Here is a 12,373-nt window from a genome sequence, read left to right as displayed (position 1 = left end):
AACGAACACCGTTCCTAGACACACTGTTTTTCACTTAGTTTCCAAGGTAAAACCAGCTTCTGGTGTTCTTCTGGTCTTACTAACCCTTCCATCTCCACTTCTGGATATTGCTCACCTCCCAAAACTCTAAATGCTAGAGAACCCCGTTTTAGTTCCTAGACCGTTTTACTCTAGATATGTACTCCATTAACAAGTACATTCATTAACGCTTTCTCCATTAACGAGTACATTCAGGCTCATAGCTTTAAGCATCATGTATGTACTGATTGGTCTCAATTTATATATCCTGTCCAGAACTGTTCCGTGGATTGCACTTAGCACCTTGCATATCTAATTACCATGTCCAAAACTGAGCTCCTCAATTCTTCCCTTAAACCACTTTCCCTATTAAAATAAATGATAGTTCCATCCTTCCAGCTACTGAGACTGAAAATCCTGATTTCTCTCTGGCTCTTCTCCTTTCCTTTCACTTCACTTCTAATCATTCAGTAAATTCTATCAAAATATACACAGACTCTGGGGCGCCTGGGTGGCTCAGTGGGTTAAGCCGCTGCCTTCAGCTCAGGTCATGATCTCAGGGTCCTGGGATCGAGTCCCACATCGGGCTCTCTGCTCAGCAGGGGGCCTGCTTCCCTTCCTCTCTCTGCCTGCTTCTCTGTCTACTTGTAATCTCTGTCTGTCAAATAAATAAATAAAATCTTAAAAAAAAAAATATACACAGACTCTAACCAGTGCTCACCATGTCCACCGTCCTCTTTTGTGGATTAGTACTGCAGCTTCTGTTTTGCTTTCCTATTGCTGCTATAACATACCGTTATCAAAGTAGTTTAGCTTAAAACAACACAAAAACGTATTATCTTAAAGATCTGGATGTCAGAAGTCTAACTTGGATCTTAGACAGCTAAAATAAAAGTTCAGCAGACCTCTTCATTTTAGAGGCTCTTGGGGGGAACCCGGTCCTACTCCTGGAGGATGCCCACATTCCTCTGCTTGTGGTCACATCAGTCCAACTCCTTCTTCCACACTAACAGTATCTTCTCCGACGCTGAAACCTTTGCCTCCTGTGTATTAGGACCCCTGTGATTATACTGGGGAGCCACCTGGGTAATCTAACTAGATAAAGATTCTTAAGTGTTTATTTTTTTAAAAACCTTTGAAAAGTCCCTCTGCCATAAAAGGTAACACATTCATAGGTTTTGAGGAAATGAGCATTTTTGGTAGAGGGGAAGAAGAGATTATTCTACTTAACACAGTCTCCTGAGGAGTATTTCTGCTTTTATCCTTCCCAACAAAAGTCATGGAGACTGTGTTCAAACCTCCGTTAAATCATGTCAATCCTGTATTCAAAATCCTTCAATGGCTTCCCATGTCACTCAGAGTAAAGAGCCAAAGGCCTTATCATGGCCCTAAAAGGCCCTAAACCACATGAACTCATTTCACCCCCTTCCTCAAAGCCTCTGCGCTTGCTATTCGCTCTACCTGCAGTGCTCTCCCCTCAGATACTCTCCACGGCTTGCTGGGTCATCTCCTCCAGGTCTATGCTTCTAAATCACATTTTCAGTGACATCTTTCCTGACCTTCCCGTACTATCTAACACACACATTAGAATTTGTGGGATGCAGCTAAAGCAGTGCTTTAAGACAGATTTATAGCATTAAATGTTTAAGTGTGACATTAGAAAAGAACCTACCAAATCAATTATCTCAACATTTTGAACTTCAGAAACTAGAGAAAGAAGGGCAAATTAAACACAAAGCAAGTAGAAGGAAAAACAGAGTAGTAACTAATGCAACATAAATTACCAAACCTCACTCAAGAAGAAATAGCCATGAATTTGAATCTGTAACAGAAACTGAATTGTTAAAAACCTTCCCATACAGAAAACTATAGGTCAAAAGACTTCATTGGTAAATTATCCCCAACATTTAAAGGACTAATACCTATTACACAGACTTCAAGAAAACAAAAGAGAAGGAAACACTCTCCAAATGTTAGGATATGGAAATCAGATTCTATGAGGAAAGAGAAGAGACCAGTATCCAAACACAAGCCCTACAAGGAGAGTGCAGCCCCTCTGGTGGCCTGTTACTGCACAGCCCTGTCAGAGTGAGTGGAAGTGGGATGGGGGCGGGCAAGGGACAGAAACATAGTCAGAAGCATGTCCTTCAAGGTCCTCTGTGAAAATGCTTTGAAAGAAAAGATTAGACAATATCAAAAGTGGAAGAATGAGCTGGTTCAAAGACAGATGGTCCTCTCATTGTGAAATAATAGATGAGTGAGAGCTGAGGTCATGGTACCGTGGCCTGTATGCCTTGAATGCTCCTTTAAGAGCTATATATTTTCTCACCACGATAGGCCAGGCCTGTGTGGGTTTGTGCTTATTTGATGCTTGTTAAGCCTGTCAGCCACAAAAATGATCAGCGTTCCCAGAAGCACAAAGGAAAAAGCAGCAATATGGAAGATAGATCTAAGGAGGCACAAGAAAGAATAGGCAATTTTAGAAGTTATTTCTCTAGTTAGTGAGAAGTACAAAAGAAAGAAAAAAGAAAGAAATGCAGATAAACATTGGCTTCAAATACTTAATTCAACCTTGTGTAGATTTCCAAGAAAGGACACACATTAAAACCAGGCTCTATGAATTATTAAAGGGCCGATCTGTATTAACCTAAATGTACAATGCTCATTCTCGCAAATGAAGTAAGAAAAATAAAATATTAAGTGAGATCATCTCCAAAATGCCTTCCTACAATTTTAAAGACTCAATTGTCAGAAACATTCTTCTTTTGCTTTTTCCTTTTTCTTCCCCCTAGCCAAGCAACAAGCAAACTAACAAGTGAAATATCCTAAGCAGCTACCATGGACTAAGACTTGGGAGCCTTCACAAACAAGACATGTCAAAAATATGTGGGGTACAGACTGAGACCTTTCCTCAAAACAGCTGGGCTTTTTCCTTATAAAAGCATGTGAGATTAGGGCTCTGTGTTCAGATGGAACCAGGTCTTGCTCCTGATGAAGAGAGAGTGCAGCCACAGAGTAGAAGGCAGTGCAGGCAGAGACCTACTTCGTTTCTTACAATAGCAGATCAGCAAAAAATGCAGGTGCATTTTTTTAATCCCCCAAGCAATGAAAAAAAGCCACTTTCAGGTTACTTCCTCCTCAACTTTAATAAATCTCAAATATTTGAACTTAATGTTGTTTAGATGCTAAGAAGTGAGTACTTCAGATTAGCTCCCCTTTCCAAAAGTTAATTTGCCCTTGGGTGGACTGAAAAGTAGGGAAGGAAAGCTCCTCTAGAGGCTCCATCTATCATCTCTCCCCTTTAGAAAGAAAAATAAGGTCTAGGAACCAACTGTAAACTGCACGTGGGGGCCAGAGAAAAGCAGCCCCCAGGGAAGTTACACAAGGAGGGCATCCCCAGCACAGGGACCGGATTCCTAAATGTGAGAGCCTATGTGTGAGACACAAAAAAAAGCCTGGAAACGCCTCACAAGGTACTCCATCCTGGGGCCAGATACCGACAGCAGCCTCACCACAAAGAAAGATACACTCTAATAAAAACCCCATCTTAAGCTCCTGGTGAACTACCTCGCCTAGTTGATTAACTTGCCTAGACTCTGTTTTTGTTTTGTTTTGTTTTTAAAGATTTTATTTATTTATTTGACAGTAGATGGAGAGGCAGGCAGAGAGAGAGAGAGAGAGAGAGAGGGAAGCAGGCTCCTTGCTGAGCAGAGAGCCCGATGCGGGACTCGATCCCAGGACCCTGAGATCATGACCTGAGCCAAAGACAGCGGATTAACCCACTGAGCCACCCAGGCGTCCCGCCTAGACTCTGTTTATCCACAAACCAGTGACTATGGAAAGGAACACCTCAGTGCTAGGGCCCTTGTGCTAGAGATCACTGCCCAAATAAGGATGAAGAGTAAAGAAAAGGCTCCAATGAAGGCCTTCCTCCCCAGAGGGATGGCCACCTGCATCTTTGAAGAAGAGGCCCTTTGGGCATGCAACACATGGGCCAGAGTAAGCCAGATGCAGTCCCAGAAGAGTTAACAATACTCCAAGATTTTCAAAACTTTCTCATTAGTTACCTATCATTTAAAAAGGAGACCTGAGAAATAAATCTGAATTGCTGACTTCTCTTTAAAAATAAGGAAAGGAGGGGGCGCCTGGGTGGCTCAGGTCATGATCCCACGGTCCTAGGATCAAGCCCCGTATCACATCAGGATCCCTGCTCAACGGTGAGCCTGCTTCTCTCTCTCCCACTCCCCCTGCTTGTGTTCCCTCTCTTGCTGTTTCTGTGTCAAATAAATAGATAAAATCTTAAATAATAATAATAATAATGAAAGGAGGGATGCCTGGGTGACTCAGTCAGTTAAGCGTCTGCCTTCAGCTCAGGTCATGATCTTGATGTAAGCCCCGCTTCAGACTCACTGCTCAGCGGGAAATCTGCTTCTCACTCTCTCTCTGTCCTACTCATGCCTTCTCTCTCTCTCTCAAATAAACAAAATCATTTTTAGAAATAAATAAAAATAACAAAAGGAGGGGCGCCTGGGTGGCTCAGTCAGTTGGGCATCTGCCTTCAGCTTGGGTCATGATCGCAGGGTCCTGGAATTGAGTCCCGCATGGGGCTCCCTGCTCAGCAGGAAGCCTGCTTCTCCCTCTCCCTCTGCCTGCCACTCCCCCTGCTTGTGCTCTCTCTCTCTGACAAACATGTCAATAAAATCCTTTCAAAAATCAAAAAAAAATAGGGGCGCCTGGGTGGTTCAGGGTGTTAAAGCCTCTGCTTTCGGCTCAGATCATGATCCCAGGGTTCTGGGATCAAGCCCCGCATTGGGCTCTCTGCTCAGGAGGGAGCCTGCTTTCCCTCCCTGCCTTCTCTGTCTGCCTCTCTGCCTACTTGCAATCTCTGTCAAATAAAGTCTTTTAAAATAAAATTAAAAATTAAAATTAAAAAGAAAGGACCTGGCAACAATGGTCTGGAGTGGAAGTGCCCTGCCTCATGTAGAAACACCACATAGTACTCAGTCTGTCACTGTCATGCCTGCAAACGTCAGCTCCATTTGCCTCAAGGAGCCTGCTCAGTCTGGCTTCTGAGGATGAGTAGAAATGAGCCTAGGCCAGGGTCTAAGAGAGAAGAAACATACCTAGAGAAATGTTTTTTAAAGTTTTTTTTTTAAATTTATTTATTTTTTGACAGAGATCACAAGTAGGCAGAAAGGCAGGCAGAGAGAGAGGAGGAAGCAGGCTCCCTGCTGAGCAGAGAGCCTGATGTGGGGCTTGATCCCAGAACCCTGAGATTATGACCTGAGCCGAAGGCAGAGACTTCACCCACTGAGCTACCCAGGTGCCCCCTAGAGAAATGCTTTTATCCAGAACACACACTCATACCAAGTGTGGTCTGGGCACTGTTCTAGGCCTACTTCCCTTGAGGGTGTGTCCTAGTAGAAGAAAGGACTACCCAAGAGAGAAGCAATGATCTTGATAGCAAACGCAAACCAGCACACCACAGCCCAGCCACACATGATTTATGCACACTATTGTTTCATTAGATCTACTAGACTCTCCAAGTGGTTTTTCTCCTAGGCGTTAAGATCATTTATATAAATAATCTTGGTAAGTGTGATCTGCGTATGTTACCATCTGTTTCAGCTGATATGTGAAAGCATTGTCACTTTTGAAGCATTTCAAAACCAAATGGAGAACTAAAGACATTAAAAACAAAGTGCTGATAGGGTAAAATGGCAAACTTGAAGAAAAGAGGCCAAATCTTAGAAATCTACTTCAAATTTACTTCGTAAAATTTGGTTATCATGAACTTTCTACATGTGACCGAATCCACTGTGTTTCCATCTTTATAGTTACCAGATTCCCACCAGATTTCACAACGGGATTAAAACTGTGGAGATGTCCATCCCGTAGCATGGATTTACTTCATGGCCCATCACACTGCTGTTTAGACAAAGCAAGTCTCATTGGCACATTACATCCACATGGGTAAGAGGAGAAGAAAGAACAAATTCCCTAACTAACCTGTGCACCAGTCAGGATCCCAGATAAACAACCAGGTATTACTTACCATGGTGGCCTATCCTGAGTATCAGGAATTGTTTAGATAAACAAGACCTCAACATATTTTAACACTGGCTGCAGACCTAACACAGAAACTTCATTCCTGGGACCTGTCTTCTGTTACTCCAGTTCCTCTGTTTTGTTTCCTTCTATCTGTGGCCACTGCCATCTGGCAGGACATCTCGAGAGTGAATGTAAATCCTCAGAGTATGCCAATAAGGCAGTCTCTACGTAGGAAATCAGAGGCAGCGTCTTCCATGGGAAACAGCACTTATACTGCTTAAGAACACCTGTGGCTGTCAAAGAGCTTCAGGCACAGACACAGTGTTCCCCTCACAGGAGGCAGGCAACACAATGGGCATTTAACAAAGTTACTATTCTTCTATGTGCTTCTAAGTCTTTTTCCAGATGCTTAACCTAGCCTAATCGCCAGTCTTCCAATATGCCATTATAAATGGAGAAAAGTTCTCAAGCTTTTAATTCAGTAGCTGGCTGAATTACATTATTAATATCTGTATCAGGATGTACTTTAGGACATTACAGAGTAACAATTCTAGCTCTTGAATCTTGTTCCCTCCAACAAAGAGATCCAAATCCCAGGCATTAAGGAGGAGCACAGGCGGATGGCTATTTCTAGAGTCAGGCTCATGAGGCACCTACCCTAACTGCGGGACTGCCAGATGTTACAAATGGCCCTCTCTCAAGGAGTGTGCAGATCAAATAGTGTGGTCACTACCCCTTCCATTTGCCAGCGATTAAAAGACACTATGCATTTTTAATGAAGGGCAAGAGGATAGTAACATGTGATGCCCCAGGGAAATGTCACTTGAAGTTAAACACAAATTTCTCCAACTACATGAATTCTGGATCAGTGTTTTGTACCCCAAGACTTCAATGTAAAGTCCTAAAAACAAAACAAAACAAAACAAAACAAACAAAAAACCCTCATTTTCACCCTAACTGAAATCCAGTTGGGTGGTACCATAAACATTCCCAGCCATACCTTACCTGAGGACAGAGGGCTTCCAGCTGGCTTGCTGACATTCGAACAAGTTTTACACCTTCTTCATTGTTTGAGATGGAACAGGCCAAGTTGGCAACCTAGGAGAAGGAACACCATAAAAAGATCTTTGAAGGTTTTTCTTTTGAAGGCTGAAGAAAACACACGTATACCTACTCCCAGCCCTGATCTTCTACAGAACACACGCCAAGAGCACCAATGGTGTTTTATTTCTCACAGATTGATTACGTACTTCTGAGGACAAACAGATTTTTAAAAAATCTCTGTGCCATTGTACATACCTGTAACAAAGGCCACACTTTAAGCTGGTGGCAGATGCTTAGAAATGTCAAGGCGTGTAACTCAAGGTTTTACATGTGCTCGAATCTGCCTGAACAGCAGCTTCAGAAAGAGGTTCTCGTGGTGTGGACAACATGAGAAAAGCTAAAGAACCAAGGGCATCGGGAAAGAATAGTTGGTATCCTCAAATAAAAATATACTATGCAGCTGTTCTTGAAGAAAATAAATAGAGATTCTGAGTTGCTATTCTCATGTGACGGGTGAATGGATGCTTATTAAGCCAAAAGGAGTTTTACTTGAACATAAAGCTATTTTTCACATAAGGAAATAGTATTAAGACAATATCAAGATGTGCCCAAGGCCATCTTCCTCAGAAGCATACAAAGTAACAGGGCTGATGTTCCACGGTTAAGAGCAGAACTGTCCTTCGAGTGGGTTCTCGAAAACACTGACAGCTGGCCTCTTTCCTGAACGGTATCGCTTCATTTGAAATAAAATCCTATCCTTCCCTATCTGAGTATCTCTGTGACACTGCTCATGTATCCAGAAACCACCTTTCCAGGCTGTGTCATACTAGCTCTCCTGCGGACTGCTGGGGCTGAAAAGGCTACTCTGGAGCAACTATGAGGGCTGTGATCACTTACCCCTGTTTCTAAATGAACAGGCTTGCCAATACCATTAGCAATGCTAAGGACCAAATGAATACACAGTGCTAAGACACATCATTCCCCCAGTTGCAAATTGAGTTATGAATGACAAAGGTGTAGGCAGCTGAATATCAGAGGCACTTTCTGGGAGCTTAAATGCCAGAGTAAACAAGGGCAAGGGCAATAACCTTTGATTTTCACTCCTCCACCCAACATAAGCACATAAAGGCATAAGAAAAATTACATATTATTACGGCAGTTGTTTGCAGTAGTATGGTTAGGGATTATCAGCTTTCTGTAAGACTGCTATCAGAATCCTAACCATAAGAAACAAAAGAACTAACATGCAATTTAAAATATAACATGTAAGGAAGTGAAAAATTAAGTCAGATCCTTAAAGTTCGGGGACTTCAAAATCCCATAAAGAAATCCCATTTATACTCCCCCTAAAGATTACAATTCCACTTTCTAGTATCATCTGGATCTAGGCAAAGAGACACTCATCTTCATGATCATAATACATAGCTAGAGTTGACTGTAGACTTCTATTAGTTTGTTTCAAGTTACTGCAGGGCCACCCAGGTGACTCAGCCAGTTAAGCATCTGACACTTGATTTTGGCTTAGATAGTGATCTCAGGGTTGTGAGATGGAGCCCCAAGTTGGGCTAAGTGCTCGGAGCAGAGTCTGCTTAAGATTCTCTAGAGAGAGAATCCTTCTGCCCCTTCCTCCATTTTCTCCCTCTCTTAAAAAATTATTGCAAAATATGACCAAAACTATATTTTATAGAATACAAAACTCCTAAAAAACCTAATCCCTCAAATGTAGAATTGATGATGCTACAGTGAAGGAAAAAGCTTAAATCAGATGTATTCATGAATCTGTAACTCCCATTGCTTCAATTCTTTTAAGAAGGCATTTTGAAAAACAAATATAAAATTTGAGGTTCATCACTGAATTAGTAGTTTGGGACTAACAAAGATTCCTGGTGAGGTGAGCATACTAAGACCTAGCACCCTTGCCCCACTCCTGCCATCTGGGAGGCCAGCCAACTGTTAAATTCAGGAAGGTCTGTCACTGTGTTTCTATCTTCTACTGTCTAGTCAAATTTTATTTCAATTTGTACTCTCCAATTTAATGAATCTGTAAAAACTAGAAAAACACTTAAATTAAGACGCAAAGATTATGTAAACTATCACCTACTGCAGATCAGACACCTGAGGATGGTGTGTGGCTGAGGCTGAAATGGGTAACTTCTGTAAATCATCTTTCCTGTTTCCTGATACAACACTGAACAACATAAAGGTTATGAAGACTTGTTCTTTCTTTTCAAACATTACTTGAGATGCTTTCTGATGTACTGCTGAAGCAGTTATGCTCTACATGAGTACACTGCCTGTTTCAGGAGGCCACCCTGCCTGGCTGAGGAGGAAGAAGCGGGCGCCTGTCACTGACAGTCTTCTCCAGATGAATGAGCTTCTATTCACCCTCCAGGGACAGGGCTACTCACTTCTAACAATGATAAATGTGCAAATGCAACATCTCAACCATAGCTCTCTGAGAAGCTGAGAGGCTAACCTCATATACTAGTGCCAGGCTTGAAGACAGTGAAAGCTGAGAGTGAGAGGACAGGCTTTCTAAATGTCTCCTGGGACTCTAAAACTTTGGGAGAACAACTGATTCTGAGACTGAAGAAGATCTGGAAGTTTGAATTAAAAATACTCAGAGCAGCTCGCTTGTAGAGAACCTTGTTAGAGTGCTACACAGTACCTCTAGATTTGTGCTGAGAATAAATGACTGCATCTCTGCCATCATGGTAACTTGTGTATTAACAATTTAGTCTTTCATTCCTGCTAATCCAAGAAGTGGGCTTAAACTGACACTATGACCACTAGCTTTGAAATCATGAAGGCCTCTTGAATGGTTGATGCCTACACTGCGTAAATCTGCACCTCACAGAAGAGCAGAACATTTCAGAAAACCAGCAACTCCCTGATTTTAAATTTAAAAAAAAAAAAAAAAAAAAAAAAGCTCTGGACTTTTGCTAGTTTCAGGAGTAGTGCAGTAACAATCTGTGCTGTGGAGAAAGAAAAAAATCTCAAAGCCAGGCTGTATCAGTCAACAAATATGACATCTGCACATTGCAGAAACGACTTCAAACATTTAGGAAAACCCTACCTTTATACTAGATTTTCTTTTCTGGAGTAAAATTTATGAAGTTCCCTAGTGGAAAAATACCCCATTTAGACAGTACTTTTTCTATTATAACATGTGTTGATGACTTTAAGTGAAGTTGAAATTTGTTTAAACTCAAGCACAAGTTGTCCCCACTGTCATGAGTAACTGCTTCTCGCTGATATTTGGCTAAGTTGCTCCACTGCCCCTTACTCTGGACCGTGTGAATAAATTAAGATTTCTTTTTGTTCTTGGTAATAAATTAATCATTTATTAATGACCCAACAGCCTACGCCCACTTGGTCAGAGTAAAACAAGTGAGAAGAACTTTGGAAAAGGCAGCTTTTAAGTGCATAGTGATACCACAATCATAATGCTGAAGAGGAGGAAGTTCAAAACCTAACAAACAACTACTTGCCATTGAGGCTTTTTTTCATCAAGCAACCACCTGAATTTTCCTCTTTAAAATGGCTGAGTCTGAACTCTCAAAAAAGGGGAAAAAATAACAAGAATTCAACTTTCCAAGTCTGTCATGCATTAAGTAGTCCCAACTGTACATCATATAAATTTCAGAACCACTCAAATTTCTACCATTTACTCCCAAATCTACAAGGGAAATGATGATGGAACAGAGGATAAGCTATCAAAAAATGAAGCATGCATGGATGATAGAAAAATTCCAAACTGGATTGTGGTAATGGCTGCATACTTCCGTAAATTTAGTTAAAAAAAAAAAAAAAAAAAAACCACTGAATTGTACAGTTAAAAGGGGTGAAGGTAAAATTTTACAGTCTGTAATTTATACCTCAAAAATTTTGTTGTTAAGGCAGAGCCAACCTGGTAATTAATTAAGGAAAATTATCAGAGGCTAGATATGAGAAAGCAAAAATTCAAAGAGGAAAACACAAGCACTGAAAACAGTGTTTATACAAGGGTGGGGAATAGAGAAATGGAGTATGCGCCATTGTGTGATCAGAATTTGGGTTTTTAGTGGACCAACAACACCACTGCCCTCAGAAGGTAAATGCCTCTGATCTAGTCATATATTAGTGATATGCTTAAGCAACTAGGAGAAGCAAATATAAATGGAAATTTTCCATTTATATTTCCATTTAGATGGAAGAAAACTTAAACCCAGGCCTCAAAGAATTCTCATATGCATAATGCCAGGAATCTGAATCTATAATAAAAAATGCAGAAGTACCCAAGGAGATAAGCTATCTTGGGCAGGAGTAAGCAAAACAATTGTGTATCAGATCCATAATGAAGGCAGATACTCAAATGACCAAAACCAGAGTATTAAAAAGAGGTTTTTTTTTTTTTTGTTTTTTTTTTTAAGATTTTATTTATTTGAGAGAGAGCATGAGAGGCGAGAAGGTCAGAGAGAGAAGCAGACTCCCCATGGAGTTGGGAGCCCGATGCGGGACTCGATCCCGGGACTCCGGGACCGTGACCGTGACCTGAGCCGAAGGCAGTCGCTCAACCAACGGAGCCACCCAGGTGCCCCTAAAAAGTGTTTCTTATGTTAACAGAAATAAAAGAAAGTATACAATGGAAAAATGCACTAAAAATTGACCAGGCGGGGCGCCTGGGTGGCTCAGTGGGTTAAGCCGCTGCCTTCGGCTCAGGTCATGATCTCAGGGTCCTGGGATCGAGTCCCGCATCGGGCTCTCTGCTCAGCAGGGAGCCTGCTTCCTCCTCTCTCTCTCTCTGCCAGTCTCTCTGCCTACTTGTGATCTCTCTCTGTCAAATTTAAAAAAAAAAAAAAAAATTGACCAGGCAATGGAACAAATAATCTTAAAATTTATATGGAACCAGAAAAGACCTCGAATAGCAAAAGGAATATTGAAAAAGAAAGCCAAAGTTGGTGGCATCACAATTCCAGACTTCAAGCTCTATTCCAAAGCTGTGATCATCAAGACAGCATGGTACTGGCACAAAAACAGACACATAGATCAATGAAACAGAATAGGGAGCCCAGAAATAGACCCTCAACTCTATGGTCAACTCATCTTCGACAAAGCAGGAAAGAATGTCCAATGGAAAAAAGACAGCCTCTTCAATAAATGGTGTTGGGAAAATTGGACAGCCACATGCAGAAAAATGAAATTGGACCATTTCCCTACACCACACATGAAAATAGACTCAAAATGGATAAAGGACCTCAATGTGAGAAAGGAATCCATT

General features: G+C 41.5%; 1 protein-coding gene across 2 annotated transcripts in view; it reads right to left on the bottom strand.

The window, feature by feature from the left end:
* CTNNA1 (catenin alpha 1) overlaps positions 1 to 12,373 on the bottom strand; it is a 313,017-nt gene that overhangs the window by 25,624 nt on the left and 275,020 nt on the right. For both annotated transcript variants that reach the window (XM_059417668.1, XM_059417669.1), the window contains exon 10: positions 7,075 to 7,167. In XM_059417668.1, coding sequence (XP_059273651.1) covers positions 7,075 to 7,167 — 93 coding nt within the window. The remainder of the gene's footprint in view (positions 1 to 7,074; positions 7,168 to 12,373) is intronic.

The sequence above is a fragment of the Mustela nigripes genome, chromosome 12 (genome assembly GCF_022355385.1).
Source record: "Mustela nigripes isolate SB6536 chromosome 12, MUSNIG.SB6536, whole genome shotgun sequence".
Lineage (NCBI taxonomy): Eukaryota > Metazoa > Chordata > Mammalia > Carnivora > Mustelidae > Mustela > Mustela nigripes.
Note: the sequence above shows the minus strand (reverse complement) of the source record. Positions and strands in the feature narration are given on the sequence as shown.